This window comes from Wasmannia auropunctata, unplaced genomic scaffold, assembly GCF_000956235.1.
Source record: "Wasmannia auropunctata unplaced genomic scaffold, wasmannia.A_1.0 LD335996.1, whole genome shotgun sequence".
Taxonomy (NCBI): domain Eukaryota; kingdom Metazoa; phylum Arthropoda; class Insecta; order Hymenoptera; family Formicidae; genus Wasmannia; species Wasmannia auropunctata.
The window spans coordinates 466,650-485,579 of NW_012026894.1; the positions used below are offsets into that span (position 1 = coordinate 466,650).

At 40.5% G+C, this 18,930-nt stretch overlaps 2 protein-coding genes across 4 annotated transcripts; both read left to right on the plus strand.

Annotated features, from left to right (window-relative positions):
* Positions 1-91: 91 nt before the first annotated feature.
* Positions 92-9,693, plus strand: LOC105453634 (protein mesh). 2 transcript variants are annotated; one of them, XM_011695762.1, is made up of 15 exons: positions 93-614; positions 1,189-1,430; positions 1,613-1,800; positions 2,302-2,617; positions 3,200-3,368; positions 3,440-3,697; positions 3,835-4,031; positions 4,104-4,249; positions 4,334-4,615; positions 4,812-5,281; positions 5,434-5,708; positions 5,881-6,307; positions 6,443-6,625; positions 9,040-9,187; positions 9,273-9,693. In XM_011695762.1, the coding sequence occupies exons 1-15, from the start codon at positions 182-184 to the stop codon at positions 9,364-9,366; spliced, it is 3,828 nt and encodes a 1,275-aa protein (XP_011694064.1). In that variant the 5' UTR covers positions 93-181; the 3' UTR covers positions 9,367-9,693. The 2 variants fall into 2 exon arrangements, with proteins under 2 accessions (XP_011694063.1, XP_011694064.1); XM_011695761.1 differs by lacking the exons at positions 9,040-9,187; positions 9,273-9,693 and adding an exon at positions 7,064-8,192 and having other exon boundaries at positions 92-614.
* A 1,793-nt stretch (positions 9,694-11,486) lies between these two features.
* Positions 11,487-18,668, plus strand: LOC105453635 (glycosyltransferase-like protein LARGE2). 2 transcript variants are annotated; one of them, XM_011695763.1, is made up of 12 exons: positions 11,487-11,916; positions 14,145-14,300; positions 14,390-14,529; positions 14,622-14,805; positions 15,213-15,757; positions 15,837-15,986; positions 16,089-16,391; positions 16,646-16,842; positions 16,909-17,050; positions 17,207-17,337; positions 17,434-17,526; positions 17,657-18,668. In XM_011695763.1, exons 2-12 carry the CDS (start codon positions 14,222-14,224, stop codon positions 17,760-17,762), a joined length of 2,070 nt encoding a protein of 689 aa, XP_011694065.1. In that variant the 5' UTR covers positions 11,487-11,916; positions 14,145-14,221; the 3' UTR covers positions 17,763-18,668. The 2 variants fall into 2 exon arrangements, with proteins under 2 accessions (XP_011694065.1, XP_011694067.1); XM_011695765.1 differs by having other exon boundaries at positions 14,148-14,300.
* The last annotated feature ends 262 nt before the right edge of the window (positions 18,669-18,930 follow it).

Consider the following 18,930-nt stretch of genomic DNA (forward strand, 5'->3'; position numbering starts at 1 on the left):
ACGTATCTTTACTTTCCCGTTCGTTCTACGCACCCACCTGTAGTAAAGAGATAAATGTTATCATACTAGAGCCGATGATATCAGTGTACCTGTTATCGCGATACCCGTTACTTGAATCCGAGTTCAGTCTCGTTGTGCGTATTAAAGTAATTAGTCGGTACATCGCGCCGCTCCGACGAAAATGCGACCTCGAGCGTCGTGGAAAGAGCTCGATTGCATTTTCGCATTGTTGAAATGGATCCTCCTCCTAGTCTGTCTTCTCTCGTTAACAACACCGCGTGGGATTATCGCGCAGAACGAAAGCGAGACGTTCGAGAGTGCATTCGGATTGAATTTACCAGAGTCCAATGAGAACGAAAGTACGGTGGGGAACGTCGTTTTGCCGCCGCAAACGAAGGAGGCTCCCTCCGAGGTCGAGGATCTCGAGGTGGAGGAGAACGAAGATTTAGCCCCCGTCGAGAAGAAAGACGACGTGGAAAGTCCGGTGCAAATTTTGCCGGAGGTCGAAAATGCTTTCGTAGCGAAACCGGACGAGACCGGGGCGGATTTGCCCACCGTTCAAAAAGCTTCCGGCAGAATGGCGAACGAAAAGAATGGGAAATACGTGAGATACGGTAAGTAATCCGTTATCAGTGGGCGTGACCACCGTTTCGTAATGAGTGGTATTGAACAAGAATAGTTACGGAATCCATTCTCCGTCGGTTTCCCTTTTCGAGACGATTGCGTTTTCTCTGAAATACTCGAAACGGCAATTTAAAATAATTCAATTCGACACGCGAAAGTCTAACGTTATTCTCAAGTTCCCACCTCGTATTTTTCACCTCGCGCACGATATAGAAGACAATCCGTATCGCCGCTTATCACACGGTGTGTTTATCAGTTACTCACTTTAACATGAATCGGGGATGATTCATTGGATGAGACAAGCCATTTTGATAGATCATCAACTCATGGAACTAATGATTAATTTTGAAGATTGATTTTAATCAAACGCATCATTTTACATTTATTCTTAATATCGTAATTATCAGTAATCAGAAATTGCACGTTTATTACGTAAATACGATTAAAGCTATTCTTTGAATAGAAATAATATAAAACATTTAATTGTGCAATATTATTTATTTTAATCATTTTTTTTAAATAGCGTTGATTTGATCGAACATCTTTTTCGGTACACATTTACAGATTCGAACTTACCTGAAGCTGATAGGTACGCGCCTCGCCCGGATGACAATCCACCTTTTTATAAAATAACAGACGACAGATTGAAAGAGATTCGATCTAAGTTCATGTATTGGTATTTCGACAAAGGTGGCAGCGATGATAAGGGCGATTACCAGTCGGCTTTGCAGGCGACAAATTTGCAGATCCATAAGAACTTGAACTTTCAATTGCCTTTCTTCGGCTTTAGATTTAACTACACGAGAGTACGATCACTTTTGTTATTTTTAATAGTATATCAATATTTACTTTTAGTAATTAAAAAATCTGGATTCATTATTCGAATACCCTGACTGTGGGTTATCCGAATGTTTCGTCAGAAAGAGTCTTGCAATAAATACAAATTCGTTCGTTGCTGAATACAATTAAATGTTACGTAACGTTTTAGTTAACTGTTAATGGGTACTTGGAGTTTAGCGATCCGCCGGAGCACCTTACGTACCCTCTTGTCTTCCCGATTAAAGACTGGCCTAAAAAGAATGACCCAGCCTTCATCGGCATTTTCTTCAGTAAATGTCGCATTGGATTGCGAAGGGAAAATGATATCGATCGTAGAAAACCGGGGGTGTACTTCAGGTACGCATATATGATGTTAAAAATTAGCGCTCCATTCTGAGGACACTTTTAAGGCCATCACACGTACAAAAATTTTAATCGTAAAGTCGTATGCAAATTGACCAATCACGGTTGAACATTCTAAAATTAACGTTTTAAGACCGCAATTTTGATCGTGATTGATCAATTTACTTAGGCCCGGTTCCACAAATGTAAGATTAATTTTAATCTCGATTTAACTAACTGTTTATCTCTTTCTAATTCTTAGATTAGAAAAAGATAAAGCGAATGGAATTTCGGTTTCCAGGCAAACATGATTGGTTCATAAATGTCCAATCGACGTCTATGGACCGATCATTTCTGCCTGGGTTAAATCAAATTAATCGCGAATTGTGAAACCAGATTTTACGGTCTTATGATTACGACTAAAATTTTTGTACGTGTGATGGCCTTTGCTATCTTACGTACGTAGATCTTTGAAAGCGGAAGAGATTTACGAAAAAAATGACTCGTGCTCTTCAGGCTCGAGAGGGATTTGCAAGGGAGAACCGATCAGTTCGGCGTGGAGATGCGAGAGCGTGTCATGTGGGACATCCGCCAGGGTATCGTTGGCGCTGATTCATTCATACCCAAGCACGCTCTTATCGCAACGTGGAAGAATATGTCTTTCACGGGCGGTATCGATCTGTCTCTTCACACAACTAACACGTTCCAACTGGTTTTGGCTACCGACGAGGTCTTCACTTACGCTATTTTCAATTACTTAAATTTACGATGGACGAGTCATACCGAAGCTGGTGGTGATACAACGCAAGGCGAGAATGGAGTTCCTGCATATGTAAGCAATCGCAAAATTAGCATAAATTTTACATGACGCTTTATTTCGTTTAATTTTACGTTGTGCGCGAACTGCAAGATACTTTAGTGTTTTTCAATTCGCGCGGGCATATTAAATATCGAGTTAAAGTCAAATACATCATCATAGAATAGCACACGCTTCAGTGCTCAGCATAGATCTTTTATTAAATATCGCTAATATGATATTCAGAAATAAACAGTAAAATTTTAAAGTTTTTTATTTTATTGTTTTAAAAGTGATTTTATTGCAATAACGATATCGGCTTGGTTAAAATAAAAATAAAGACAGCGTAATATTCACAATAAATTTTTAAAAATACTTCTATTTTTCACACCTTACTTGCTTTTTCATTTATTTCTAAACTTTTTCGCTTTTTTTTTATATTTTTAAAAATTTTCGCGACACATGGATTTGGGGATTTTTTTTACGGCACAAAGTGCCGCGGCGGAAAATCAATCGGCTGAGAAACGGTGCTCTAGCAGAACAGAATGAGGACTATTCTGAGAGGATAAAAGTCCATCTGACAAAACATAAATTTACTTGGGAAACTCATTACCGTAGGTGGGATTTAATGCTGGAAACGGTACTCAGAGCTACGAGTATAAGCCTTACTCTCAGGCGACCACGATCCGCGACTTAACGAGCAGAGGGTGGGCGAACGGTTTCCCAGGACGGCACATTTTCAGGATAGACGAAAAAATAATGCTGGGCACCTGTAATAAAGACATTGGTAAGCGAGCACCGTTTTTAATCATTATTGGTTAAAGAATGACGATTCTCACTACGCGATGATGCACACAGCTGGAGCTCATCTGCCGTTGGTTTTCGCTCCGGAGTCCGGCAACATGTTAGGAGGCACCGTCGTCAACATCACCGGACCGTGCTTCAACGAGAGTCAAAAGATCAAGTGCCGTTTCGAGAATGAGGTAGTGATGGGTACGGTAGTAGACAGAAATCGCGCGATTTGCGTACAGCCATTCTTGAAGTACGAGGGCTACGTACGTTTCTACATCGCCATCGATAGTGGCACTTACGACTGGAAAGGAAAATATTTTGTCGGTAAAATCTCTCTTACTTTATTTTTATTTAATAAAAATGAGACACGCGTTTCTTCGCGATATTAATCATGCGTGACAGAGCGAAGCGACAATGTTTCTATTATTCGAAATAAAATTGCGTGAAACCTTCGCTCGTAGAAACCCCAGCGACGGCGACGGAGAGGATTTTCTTTACCGATAAAGAGGCTGTTCATTTGAGAGACCCCGCGGAAATAAAAATCACATGGAACTCGTATAATTTAACTACCAACATAGGAGCGGGGATCCAGATATCTCTATGGGGGTATAGGGAGACCAAGACGAGACCTGAGTTTGAATTCATAACGGTGTTGGAGGTTCGTACGAGACAATTCGAAACCGGTAGAAAGATGGAATAGCGGTCAATTAAATTGTTATACACATTTCAGAAATCGCATACCAATGTTGGTAATTACGTCATTAAACCAGCCAAATACCGGGACGCGTACAATCCATATCACACGGACATGGTGTTTGGCTTCATTCAAATAAATTTGACCGAACCGCACTTGTATTCCGGACTGTCGATAACACCGTAAGTTCCGCAAGATGAAACATTTATTTAAATCTGGTGACTTGTTGGTGAGATCGCGTTTTCAACGATTTTAATCTTATGTAGGAGCCTGTGGAGCAGACCGATTCCGCTCGGTTGGTACTTCGCTCCTCAATGGGAACGGCTATACGGGTCGAAGTGGTCTCATAAAATCTGCGACAAGTGGATTATGCATGACCGGTATCTCAAAAACTTCGCCGCCGAAGTGGCGCTTTGCCCTTGCATCCTGGATCATGCTTTGTACGACAAAGGTCGCTTCCTTCCGGATTACAACTGCGACAAGGACTCGAATATAGATTGCTATTACAATCAGCATGCGTCTCACTGCGTGAGGACGGGTGCGCCCAAGTAAGTAATATTCCGTTTTGGAGGGACAGTTTTATCTTATTTCTTACACACGCACATTACGTGTTCTTACACATATATACGGCAACTGATATTAATTTCTCGGATGGATCATTTATTCGTAAATTGCAATAAAACGCTGCCTACAACAATTTAATGCCCAAATCTTTAGTACACCGCTTATTTTCGCTTAATTTAGCCTGGACGGTTCGGAGCAACAGTGCTGTTACGACAGAAACGGTTTCCTGATGCTGTCTTACGACCAGCAATGGGGATCGCGACCGCATCGATCTCACAATTTGGGCTTCTTTCCGTGGAACGAGGCTAACAAAGTCCCGACTCTCTCGCATTGGTGGCACGACGTGGTGCCTATGTACGCGTGTTGTCTCTGGCAGGAAGAGCAGGCCGTCGGTTGCGAGACGTTCCGATTCGAAAGAAGACCGTCGCAGGATTGCATCGCCTATCAATCGCCCGGAGTGGCAGCGGTATTTGGCGATCCTCACTTCGTCACGTTCGACGGCGTGGAGTACACCTTCAACGGCAAGGGCGAGTTTGTTCTGGTACGAGTGGATGATATCAGGGACAAACTCGACGTGCAAGGTAGATTCGAGCAAATGCCACCCAACATCCACGGTCCAGTGATGGCGACGCATCTTACTTCAGTAGCAGGTGAAGCTTCTTTCTTTTCGTTCTACATAACTGAATATCTTAACTATTCTAGACTTAAGTTGCACTTACAAGATTGACCTTCAGTCTAACATTAATATCGTTGTTTTATTAATAATAACGCGATCATAATCGATGCGTTATATGTTTCGCAGTGAGGGGTAATAATTCCGCTACCATTGAAGTTCGTTTGAGACCAAGATACGCGCAGTGGCGATATCGGCTCGACGTCTTCGCGGATGGCCAAAGAATATACTTCGACAGACAATCCTTAAAATTCCAACACTTCCCCGGAGTCGTCGTTTACACCCCCACGTATATTTTAAATCAGAGCGAGGTCATTGTTATGCTCGACACCGGTGCTGGCGTAGAAATCGTGGAGAACGAGGGGTTCTTAACCGCTCGAACGTATCTGCCGTGGACGTATCTGGTAAGAAAAGAAACGTTTCTGTCTACATAACATTACGTGCGAAAATTGAAACTAATATATAAATGTATACGCGAAATTTACATAAAATATACCAAGTTCATTCTAAATCTACATTTGTTAAATGCTGCAGGAAATGTTCGAGAAATGTTAGATATTACTTTTTCATTTGTAGAACAAAACCAAGGGTCTCTTCGGTATTTGGAATTTCGATCCCACAGACGATATGACGAGCCCGGCGGGATATCAAGTCCCAATCACTAGTGTGAATCATTCAGAGACTATTCACAAAGACTTCGCGCTACATTGGATGTTAGAAGATAAGGAGAACAAACTGTTGGGGGCGGCCTTATTCCATCGGGAGTTCGGTAGAACGGCGAGCTATTATGCTAATCGCACGTTCGAGCCGGAATATCGAAAATATCCGTCAGAGATACTCCCATCGAATAGGTCGTACGACATAAACCGCGCGATAGATCTGTGCGGCGATTCGTATCAATGTCAATACGATTACGTTATGACATTGAATCGAGATTTAGCGCATTTTACCCGAAATTACTACGATACCTACACCCAAATTCGAGCGTTGAACAAAAAAGAAAGTAAGTAAGCTCGCGATAAAATTTTCGAGTGTTACAATTTCTAAAACTTAACCATTTAAACATATTGAGATTTTTTTTGCTAACCGTACGTTTATCATATAATTTATAATGCATATATATTCTTCAATTTTCAAGTTGTATCCTGCGGTATACTGGAAACACCACGGTTCGGACGTAAGAGCAATTTCCTATTTGTCCCGGGGACGAAGGTGAGCTTCGAGTGCAACCAGGATTTCATATTAATTGGGGATCAACGGCGGGTGTGCACACCGGAAGGGCTGTGGAACACTCCGGAATACGGATACACGGAATGCCTCCGTAAGTATTTCTCAACGCCTCATTATTTAACGCATCAGTTTCTCACTGCAATCTCACCTGCTTAACGATCTTAAACGAGGGGTAAGAGAATAAGGAATGCAATAAGGTATAACGTAGAGAAAATATTTAACGGTAGCGCATTTATCGCGTAGACCGGAGGCGAGACTCAAATTCCATCAATTCATTTTAAAAGTTAAATCGAGTCTGATCTTGTATAGTTGAGTAATTAATCAACAAGAGTCTGCTTCCGCTGAAAGTTTATAAAATTGCTAACAAACAACCGCGTTAAACGATTTTCTCCTCGTCTGCCTTTATCTCTCTGATATTTCTCACCGTGATCTCCTTTCCCACTTCCTCCTCGATGTTAATTTTCACAAATCAATTTCCTCCATTCTCGTGCCGTACGATTGATATATCCTTGTTGCAATATAAATATAGGTCACATCGAGTACGTACAGCGTACGGCGTGGACCGTAATGGGCATTATTTTCGCCGTTTTAATACCCGTGGTGGTCTGCATCGCCTGCGGCTTTATTTATATGAAAAGGAACCATTCGGGGGGTGGTTCGATGAAATCTTGGCGTTACTCCGAGCGCGATTCTGGTATCGACAATGAATCCACGTTGAGGCCGTTAAAGTACGACGATAGGGCCATTACTCCAATTAGCGACACTAGCACAATTGAAACTAATAGCGGCACTAGGAAGCGCCGTACTTACGACCGAGTGTACCGCACCCACGAACCCCTACCCAATAGGCCGGACATTGACTTCGAGGATAAAGAATGGGATCTGAAGGACCCCACATTCTCGCCCACGGGGTCGGATTCGGGCACGGACTCGATTAGAAAAGCAGGCAGCCCTTCAAAAGAGAGCGACGTTTAGATTATGATATTCATCTCTCAGTAGTGCATAGAAACGATATTCTCAAGCGAAATTACTTAATTTGCACACGCATCATTTTGAGTCAGTATATATAATATGTGTGTGTATGACCATGACAATATACCTTGATTCCAGTTTCAATTAATACATCTTGCGCACACGTAAAATTAATAAAATCTCGATCACAAAATTAATTTGACACGCGACCTGATTAAAATCTAGCGTGAAAACAGCAGCTGCTGATAATTTTCTTTTGTTAAGAGGCTGTACATGATATTCTAAACTCCATTATCATTCCCGTTCGGTGCCGTTTTAGTGTGTTTTGTGTAGATAATAGAGATACTATATATATGTTCTTGCTGTGGAATAGAAATAGTTACAGTATTAATTGTATTCAGAGTATACATATTATCTCATTTATATGTATATATAATATATAATGATAACCTATTAATTAATATAATAGATCAAACATTACGTGGCTCTAAGCAAGGTTAAATGCAATAGCAACTATTTAATTGTACCATCGGTTTATATAATTGCAACGATAGTACTTATATATGTACAAATATTATCGTTGCGATTACATAAACCGATGTAAGTGTATTATGGCAATTTAATCACATCACATACTTGTGTTCACGTATTGTAAAAAAAGTCTTAATAAAATTTTATACACTAAACAAGATGACGGGAAATTTCTATTCCACATGCATGCACAGAATGTTTGAGATAACAAAAAAGGATGATTCATATCATATGATGCAACTTTAGAACAGCATTAGAATGGAATGGAAATTTCCACTAGAATTGTCAATTTTTCCTGTCTCAATCGTCCTTTCTCCTCTCCTTCTCTTGTTTAAACATTTCATTTAATATATTATTGTGAAAAATTCACTTAATAATATACAATATTATATTAATATAATATATTAATGCGGGATTAGAATTGATTATACAATTAGAAATTTATATGTTATTTTGCTATTCTGGCGCGGAATATTTCACGAGATTGCGCAGTGAGCTGATTTGAATAATTTTAGATGTATTATTTTTTTGATGGTATATCTAAAATCACTCAATATATATTTTTAGATATATATCGGATACTTTTAGATGTTATCATCTAATAAGATTATCCATAATATATCTAATTTTGATAATAATAAAAAGAGATTGTTTAAATTAAGCATACGATAGCATGCTAATTGATTTAATTATTTTCGTGTTTTTCGTTCTAAAAATAATATTTCTCTTCTATTACACTATCAGTTACATCTACTTAAAATAATAAAAATCTACATAAAATATCCCCTTTACTATACAATTATGTCAAAAAAATAAAACGTTATTCTAAAGATATAACGTTATCGTACCCTATGGCTCGCCATGAAACTCCACGTTCTTTCTATCGATGGCAAGCACGAAATGTAAATCATTTCCATTCAGATTTGAATTTTCGATTACTCTTTTTTTATACATTCGTACGGTATAATGTACATACGACGTGCTTCGTTATGCACACCGCAGGTCAGCAGGAATATAGCTCTCGTCAAGCGGGTATTACCACCGGCATAGTGCTCGCTTGCCTGATCCCCATTGTGTTGATAGTCATCTGCGTCGGATATCGAGTTCTCAAGAGCCGTTGTTCTAAGGAAAACCGAGAACATGAGGAGAGGTATCGAACTCACTTCGTCGCGCTAATACTGAAGTGGATCTCGCACATATCGTGACTAAATCGCTACGTAATCACTGTATTTCAGGACGCGGCAGGCGGAACTGCAGCGGTTGCGGAAGATCGGCGAGGACGAGGAGTCCATCCCCTACAGTCCGAGCAAAGCCACGGAGATCAATTAGCGAAGAGATTTTATATATAAAATTTTTTCTTAGAACGTAGAACTTTTGTACGCTACTCATGTATCTCATTTCCCATTATTTACTTTGTAATCCCACCAAATGCCACCCACCGGGGGCATTGCGTCATAGCTAAATTTATTTAAGTACATATTTACGAAAGACTAGGTCTAAGGCGGCGACGTGAGTCTCTCGTAGCTTTTTTCTTCATTTTTTTTTTATAAATCTACTGTCGCCTGCATTATAAATTTGCACGACGGAAGACAACACTTTCTCTTTTTTTCCAAGCTAATCAATCTTCAAAGTTATGAATATATATTAAAATAAAAAGAATCTTTTTTTTTCGAACTCCCCAAGTGGCGGACGATATTCCATCGCATCCGCTGCACTCTTCCTACAGGCGGGATTTACGGATTTATCCGCGAAGAGAAACGGAATCTATATTGGGTGTAATAAAAATGTCGGACAAAAAACAGAAGTGTTTCTCATGCTTAAAAAACAAAAATTTATTATGTAGTTAACATGAGTCTAAAAATACTTAGTTTTTGAGATATTAGAGTTTATTGTCTGCAGTTTATGGACAGTTCTCCATTCTCAATATTTGGGTCGGTATTATTGATGATTTTTTATTAGGACTTTACATGTATTTTCACACAGACTTTCACAGACTGCAGGGTAGAGATTCAGATCTTATTTCGAAAACAATGTAGTTGACTATTTGGATAACTTTTAACACTCTGGCTTGTGGCATCTTGTGAGACAATTCGCAACATACCGTGAATATTTACTCGTATTCGGGAGTTGCTGAAACGGCGCGCGAAGGCTTGTCTCGGGAGTGAAGGTGGACATTTTGTACATTTAATTTATCCCTATCAAGTTGAACTCTCCGTCGCAAATTAAGTTTGGGCCTAGCCAAAAATTTAGCTATTTATGTGCTAATTTGTTACCTAGTCCGAATTTTGTTGCTCAAACCATTTAGTAGGAAATCTCGTTTAGAACATATGAAAGGGTCCAGCTTAATGGCTGAACCTCCCATATCGAAAAAAAATATACAGAGTGGTCCATAAAAAAATCAAAGACTTTGTTGATTTTTTTTATTGCTCTAAGGCAGCGCTAAAATATTTTCAAAATATAACATATATACTCAGCACTGCACCGTCGTGTTCGAATAGCTACACCAACAGAATTTGTTGCTGGCATGAATTTGGCATCAAAACACTCTATAAGAGTCGCACTACTCGCCCTATCGAAATACCGTCAATTTCCGATTTTTGTTACTAACCGTAGCATGTTGAAAATAAATTGTTTATCCCGACCGTTCAAATTAGCACAAAGCTTTTGACTAGACCAAACTGAATTTGCGATGGTAAAGGGCTTAATTATATAGCGGTAATTAATTTAAAATATCGCGAAGAGTTGCGTACATTATATGAAAAGATAATATAAGCGCTAATATTTCAGAAACATATTTTTTGAATCAGCAAGCAAATTGCCTGTAATACGATAAATTCGCAGCAGATATTTTGCAATAGATCTGGTATATTTATATCATATCTAATATGTTCGCACATTAAACTCGTATTTTGCCGGTCGATGTAATCTGACAGCAAATTGTCGATGGAAATCGAATATAGGGTCTGTCATTTCGTAGACATTTAAATGAAATATATCATTTAAAATGATTACAGAACGGTAGATTCCACTCAGTTTCTGCAATCAATCTGTCATTATATTCTGTTATAATATTCCTACTGGCGTTCTATCAACAAAATTTGTAACAGACACTCTCAATACAATATCTGTTCCCGATTTGGGATATTTAAACATAAAAAATTCTTTTCTTTTCTCTTCACGATCAGGAACATATTCCTAAAGTTTTGCCAAACGTTTTCGTTACACCCTGTATAACGCATAAATACAATACGTATAATAACAAATAGTAATGTGATGCCCATAATACATGTTGCATCTACATAATACATATATGACAAAATCGGAGCCGCGCGCGGCGCAGCGTCGCCGCACGTGACCGCACGTGACGGAGACACAGCTGCCATCTTGCGACGAGAACGGGTCTCGTGACACCCGCTCGTTTGCCGACGGCACGGTGCAGCGTCCTCGCGACAGCGCGAGCGAGAGCCGTGGAGCTTCGGTCGCGCGGCGCGGTAGTTGCGGCACGTTACTCCGTGGCGACGCTGCGTCGTTCTGTTGATCGCGGAGAGCGGCTCTCCGCGTTTTTTTTCCTCCGCCCGGCCCGGTGGGAGTGTGCTATCGCGTTATCGTCGCGCGCGACGGGACTAATTGCGGCAATTTACGTCGTCGCCGGCGACAATAACAACGGGACACGTCGTGTCGAGAGAGGGAAAGAGAAAGAGAGAAAGAGCGCCGCACGGCGACGTTCGCGTCGCGCGCGCGCGCGCACGCACGCACGCACCCAGCGTGTCTCTCGCTCCGCGGAGAGAAATCGCGGCTGCAGCACTTCCGCCTCTGTCCCGAGGACCGCACCGCACCGGATGCACGGTACGGGAGAGGCGACAGTCGAGCCGGCGCTGGGTACGTATTGTGGCAATCACATGTCATTATCGCCCGCGCATACTGTGTCGTGTTAGAGTCATAGCCTGCGGACTCTGACAGCGGCTCCAGCGGGGACCGCAACGGGACACATTGCACGTTACTGTGTGGACGTTTATTTTTACTTGCGAAATTTCAGTCACGCCCGAATTGGCTCTTCGGAAAGATTAGATGAACGCGAACGTCGGGTATATAAAATCGGGTGGGAGAAGCTAAAAGAGACTGTTGCTGCAGCTCGTCGCTTCTTGTTTCATTCAAATTCTTGAATAATTTGTCAGCACTTTCTGTTACTTCTTTCTGCACGGGAAAAATGACTGAAAAAAAAGAAGGGAAAAAGACTGGACGAAAATACGAAGCTCCTCGTCGGCTTTCATAAATAATCGATTTTGTTCATTGAATCATACAGTTCGCTACGATGTAACTGCGAATGGTACTCGACGCTTGGCATGTGGAATAAAAAGATGCGCTGAAATTCCGGTCGTTTTTTTGTCACCGAATGAGCGGGTGTACGTTACAAGCACGTCACTGTCCGTGAATGTAAACTGGGTCGCATGTGCGCGATCGGCAGCACCGGAAGGTGGTTACAGGATGGTCCAAAAAGGAGCGTCCTTACGTATTTACTCAGTCTTAGCGTTAAATCGCGCACAAAACTGATTTGTAACCTTTTTTTAAATTAATTTTTAATTACATGCAGTATATTATATTGCGTGGCACGTCTATTTTATCGGAATTGCACAAACGCCTAATGAATTAATAAATTAATATTACTCTCCATTATGTTTCTCTCTCAATATGAATAACGATTTAATCTGTTTTTTTTGCTCCGTTTATTCGTTGAGCACTTTTATTCGTTTATGCACAATATTAACGACGTTCAGTATAAAAAAAATAAATTTAGTTGAATGTTAATAATTTAAAAATTAAATATTAAAACATTAATTATTTATAAATGGTAATTTTGAAACGAAAATTTAAAATTTAATAAGTTAAATGAGAATACATATAACTTATGAATTATAAATTTAATATTTAATTATAATTATATGTATACATATATATATATATTTAATGTTTAACTTATAATTTATAAATTTCCGGAAATAAGTTCTCTTGTATTTTAAAGCCGCATCTCGGTATAGAGAAACAAAAAGGCATTTGTAAAAAAAAGGGAACGTTATTAAAACCAGCCGCTCGGAAGTTTAATCGGGCAGTAGAAAGTTAATATATCAGGTTTCGTTTATTTATTGGGGGAGTTTGATATTAATGTCTACCTGTTAACGTGCGCCAAATGCCGATGCGCGAATTCGCATTCGCGGCATAATTATATCCCGAATTTCTGCGCAAGGAATACAACATTTTCATTTATGGCGCTAATTTGCATGCATTATGATTGCGTCGCGTTCGTGTAGTTGTTGTTATCTATGTATAAACGTGAGGAAATTGGATATAACGCATTCATAAACCCGCATGTTAAACATGATCTATTGACTTTCATCACGCATCAGTAGGTATCGATCGAACGGGACGAACGAAGAAGAGCGTACGCGTCCTATTAATAATGCCCCCTCCCCCTCCCCCGTCATACCAAGATATTATTAAACGCTAATCAAATTAACCGTAATGACAGCGTGTTACTTTTGCAAAACTGGCCGCCGCGTTGCCTCGCCCGGTTCGCTTGGCGCATGTTCGAACTCGTCTGCAATTAGACGAAACTTGACTCGGGTCTTTCCTTATCAGGCATCAAAGATAATGTTTCTCGGCAAATTGCAAGGCATGGAGTTACATCGAGTTTTCCGACTTTTAAGCCCTTCTGTCAATGCATAATTTTTCACTCTTTTCGCTACGAGGTTCCCGCTAAAAATGTAAAAAGATTCTAGATTTGTTTTTTTTTATTACTGTACTTCTAGAACTTTCTTTTTCACTTACGCCAAATATTAAATACGTACTTATTTCACTTTAAGTACATAGAGCGTGCAATTAATTCAGCTGTAAAAAAAAATAGAAAGTCTGCGCAAATTCCTCGTTGTTCGAAGAGCGGAGGGGATTTGTGCGCATCATAATTCGCACAAAAAATTAAAAGTTTCTAACGTTTTTAACTGAAAATGAGTGTACCCAGGGTATTCGTGCATTTACAGAAGGGTTAAAGCACGGAGACGAAGCGGAGGAACGCTGGCCGCGCGTGTCTCGAATTAATTATCCTCTCTTTCCAGTAGATTCCAACGTGCCTCTAGCCTAATTTATTCGCGACATCATATCGCGAATTGGGAAACATGTACGGCACATTACAATGGCTCGATCATGGCTAGGCTGTCTGCTCGGCGTCTTAGTACCGTCCGTGGTCTTTTATTTGTACCTGCTGTTGAACGGTAATTGCGACGTCGTTACATCGATTTCTCTTTAGCACCGAGAGGCATTAGAGAGAGAAAGACGAACGTTTGTTTCCACTCTTTTCCAGTCCCCTCCGCGGAGGTTATAGGCAAATCGAGCATCGGCGGAGGCAAGTGGCGATCGTTATCAGTGCAGGCGGTGGAGAGATCGAATTTGCGGACGGAGGATCGCTCTCCCGAACAGTCGCAGTTAAAAAACAATTTCGAGGTAAACGCCCGTAAACCTTATACTTTTCATCAGGCGACCGCGCCGTTGCATCCCCCTTCCCCCCCGGCGAGTCATGTATCTACATTTTCAAGGTGAAATGCGACACGATACACGTAGCCATGGTGTGCGCCGGATACAACTCAACCTTCGCCGTCGTAACCGTAGCGAAGTCCATTCTGTTTTATCGCACGAATCCGTTGCATTTTCATTTGCTCGTCGACGAAATTGCGAGGAAAACGCTTTCGACGCTGTTCCGAACGTGGGATTTGCCACATGGTTTGTACGCTTTTACGGCAGGGCACGCACTACCCCTTTGTGACGCACACGGGAGCGCGCAGAGAAACCTAATTTTTATCCACGTCCGTGTTAACATGGCGCGCAAAGTACAATGTATAGAACAAAAAAAAATAATAGAGAAAGAGATGGAGGGGGAAATTACTTTTCCGCCGTAAATATAAAATGCATTTAATTGAATTTGTTAAATTTTCCAATATAGTGCGTACGCGAAGTTTTATTAAAATTGAGACTTCCAAGGGAAAAAATATAAAAAATATTCCCTTTTTACATACAATATGGAGTACCTTTTACACAGTAGTATCGGGTAGATGCGTGTCAAGAGTAAAATCGCGCGAGAGACTATTTTTCGCCTCTGATCGCTCGAAGGGATTATTATACATTTTTAGTAAACGTAACGTTCTACGAGGCTGAGATTTGGGTGCCGAGGGTCTCGTGGATACCGAACAAGCACTATTCCGGGGTGTACGGTCTCCTGAAGTTGATACTGCCGGACGCGATGCGGGAGGACCGGGTGCTCGTACTGGACACGGACGTGACCGTTCTGACGGACATGCAGCCGCTGTGGAGGATGTTCGAGAGATTCTCGGCCGGCCAGAGTCTGGGCCTGGTCGAGAATCAGAGCAACTGGTACGTGAAGGCGCTGTCGTACGGCCAGCGGCCGTGGCCGGCTCTGGGCCGCGGTTTCAACACCGGCGTGATGCTGATGCACCTGCGACGTTTGCGGGACGGAGGGTTCGCGAGGTCCTGGGAGAGCGTGACGAAACGCGTGCTGGGGCACATACCAGAGACCAGTCTGGCCGATCAGGACGTGATAAACGCGGTGATCAGCGAGCGGCCGGGTATCGTGTACGAGATAGAGTGTACCTGGAACATACAGCTGAGCGATCACACGATAAGTGACACGTGCTATCGCGACACGAATCGCATAAACGTACGTCCCGTTCCATTGTGACTTCGATTCTGCTACATAGGCGGCGCGAAATCGATCGACTTGTTCGTTTTACTTTTAGATCCTCCATTGGAATTCCCCGCGAAAGCAAGACGTTCACAATAAGCACGTTAACGAGTTTCGAAAACTGCACCGCGTCTTCCTCGAGATGGACGGCAATCTGTTGCGAAAGCGCTTGTTCGGCTGTGACAAGCACGAGAGCGCGCTTCCAGTGAGTTAAGAGAGAGCCTCTATAGAAATCCTTTAGTATCTTATCTAATGCGACTGTGACGACTCTCTCGTCGCACGCGCAATATATTTTTTTTTCTTTTAGTACAACGAATTGAGCCCGTGTCGAGAATTCGAGAAAGGCGCTACCATTTTGTATCGCACGCATCCCTTCCTGCTCGAATACGAGTACAACGTGCATTCGCCGACGGATGTTGCTCTAGTCACTCAGTGTAGCGTCGAGAGGATACCGCTGTTGGAAGCGTTATCGAAACACTGGCCGGGGACCATAAGCGTCGCGCTTTACTTGACCGACGCGGAGGTTCAGAATTTCCTGGATTTCGTGCGAGGCTCCGCGGATTTGCGGACGAGAAGGAACATCGCTTATCACGTCGTGTACAAAGACGGGGTGCGTTGTCCTTGCGTTGCGCTTGTTAAAAAAAAAAACCGACAGCGAATTTTTAATCTAGAATGGAACGGACGAAAATTATATAATTTTCAGAATTTGAAGAATTAAACATATATCACACTTCGTAAAATTACACTTTTATGTGATGTGCCATTAGATATAAAATTATATAATTCATATTACGCTCCATTATTTCTAAACGAAGATTTAATAATTGACTTTTCTTTTTAACTGACTTATTATTTTTTATTCAGGATCTTTACCCTATCAATTATTTAAGAAACACTGCGATATCATACGTACCAACTCCATTCGTTTTTCAACTTGACGTCGACTTTTTGCCGCAATTTGGACTGTATGAAAATATCATGAATTATATCAACCGATTAAATATCAACGAGTCGGACAAAGTAGCTCTGATCGTGCCAGCATTCGAAACTGAACGCTATAGGTAATCCCCCGTTGTCGCAATGTCGACGATGGATTATGTTTTATCAAATAAAATCGCCTCTTACAGGTTCACGTTCCCCGCCAACAAAGAGGAACTGCTGAAGTTTCTTAAACGCGGTATTCTGTACACGTTTCGTTATCATGTCTGGACACAGGGACACGCTGCCACGAATTACAGCCTTTGGCGAAACAGTACGGAGCCTTACCAAGTGCGTGGGAGATCCGTAATTAGAACTGCCGGTGACACCCTCGAGATTTGGGGGATATCCTATATATTATTAAACACATTGTTAAAGATCGTTTGAGATAAATTAATAGACGCATGTAAGAGAACCGATGAATGCATAACAAATGAACCGTTGTAGGTTTCATGGGAGCCGGATTTCGAGCCTTACATAGTAGTTTCGAGATCCGCTCCGCGATACGACACCCGATTTGTCGGATTTGGTTGGAATAAAGTTTCCTACGTGACCCATTTAACGGCGCTAGATTATAAGTAAGCCGCAGTAATTTTATTCATTTGAATAATGAAATATCCTGCCGGAATCTGATTAACGTAGCGCACGATTGAAACCGAAAACTGAAATTGCAGATACATGGTTTTACCAGATACCTTTATTATTCATCGCCCTCACGCTCCGAGTTTAGACATCGGAAAATTTCGAACAAATTCTGTTTATAGAAGGTATATAGTACACATGTCTTTTATATTAAAAAAAAAAAATTCGTTAGAATTTCGTTGCGTTACAATGAAGCGGCTAGGTGTGTTTGTCGAACGACGATTTTCTTGAAGTTGTATTTTATTTATTTTACAGATGTCTTAAAAAGCTGAAAGATGAATTTGTCAACGAGCTGGTGGCGAAGTACGGCGAGACTGCACTGTCGAAACTAAAGAAAGAGACCAAAGAAGAGAAAACTTAAGAAATTATATAATTTTAATATTTTAAATTATACAAAATACAATGATGTTCACAAGAGTTCGTTATATTTTTACTAAAAAATTTGTGGATTATTGAAATACGATTGTGAAAAATCCGTGTATTGCAGCTATTTTCTTAACAAAAAAAATATATATACACATCCTTTTAAACAAAACATTGCGCATTACTTACCAATCCCAATAACAATAATAAATATATCTGAAAAAAAAACAGGTGGTAAAAACGGATCAGATTTGGGATCGGGAAATATTTATTAAAATTTAACCCATATATTTAGTGGAGTGTACAGAGTGGTGCTTTTTCAGTACATTATTGTAATATTACAATCACACTAAATATTTCATTTATAAAATATGTATAATATTTACAGCGCCAGTATGTTAATGCATTGTACATACAAATTATATAATCGCGGCCAAGAATTTATATTTGAACCACCTGAAAATTGAGACGTTAATTACAAGGCAAAATATCTCTTTTTTTCATAAATAATTACAGTAATGACGACAATAATGGCGGCGTATTAGTAACTACATAGCGTAAATGTAATAATTGTAGCAATACCTTGAAAAATAATATAGCAATACTAAAAATATAGTAATGATAATAGGAAAACCAGTATAATAAAAGTAATAATAAATCGTACAAATAGTAAGAATACATTAGTAGGAATAAACGGGGTAAAAATATTCCGTTAACAATGATGAAAATTTTTTCTCGATCGTCGACACTTTTTCTAACGCATGTGGAACCTGGCAGGAAACGCGAATGTTACAGATTTCGGATTAAGATTATTATCTACAACATACGACACGCAGATATAAATCATTTACATTCACATTATCATTCCGACTTACATGTCGTTCGCGATAGAAACATTTTTCGACAATCTTCTTTGCTCCGACAATCTCACAGTACTCTCTCCCTCTCGTCCGGGATACGAAATTGCGTCAACGAAGCAGCATTTTCCTTTTTGATTCACCCGAGTCACGATGCGTTCAATAGAGAAATACTCGTTGATAGAGATGCGCACGAGACGAGACAAGACGAGATTTCTGCGATCTCGATCTCAATCTCGAAAAATCTTGAAATATTTATATTGATCTCGGATTTTCAAGAATCTCGAATATATGATCTTGATCTTGATC

What these genes read in the sequence shown, in the direction of transcription:
- LOC105453634 (XM_011695761.1), top strand. Translation starts at nt 182, where the DNA reads ATGCGACCTCGAGCGTCGTGGAAAGAGCTCGATTGCATTTTCGCATTG. An exon ending in CACCTGTAATAAAGACATTG is followed by an intron (nt 3,369 to 3,439) that starts GTAAGCGAGCAC and finishes TGATGCACACAG; the next exon opens with CTGGAGCTCATCTGCCGTTG. An exon ending in AATTCATAACGGTGTTGGAG is followed by an intron (nt 4,032 to 4,103) that starts GTTCGTACGAGA and finishes TACACATTTCAG; the next exon opens with AAATCGCATACCAATGTTGG.
- LOC105453635 (XM_011695763.1), top strand. Translation starts at nt 14,222, where the DNA reads ATGGCTCGATCATGGCTAGGCTGTCTGCTCGGCGTCTTAGTACCGTCC. An exon ending in TTAACGGCGCTAGATTATAA is followed by an intron (nt 17,338 to 17,433) that starts GTAAGCCGCAGT and finishes CTGAAATTGCAG; the next exon opens with ATACATGGTTTTACCAGATA. An exon ending in ACAAATTCTGTTTATAGAAG is followed by an intron (nt 17,527 to 17,656) that starts GTATATAGTACA and finishes TTTATTTTACAG; the next exon opens with ATGTCTTAAAAAGCTGAAAG.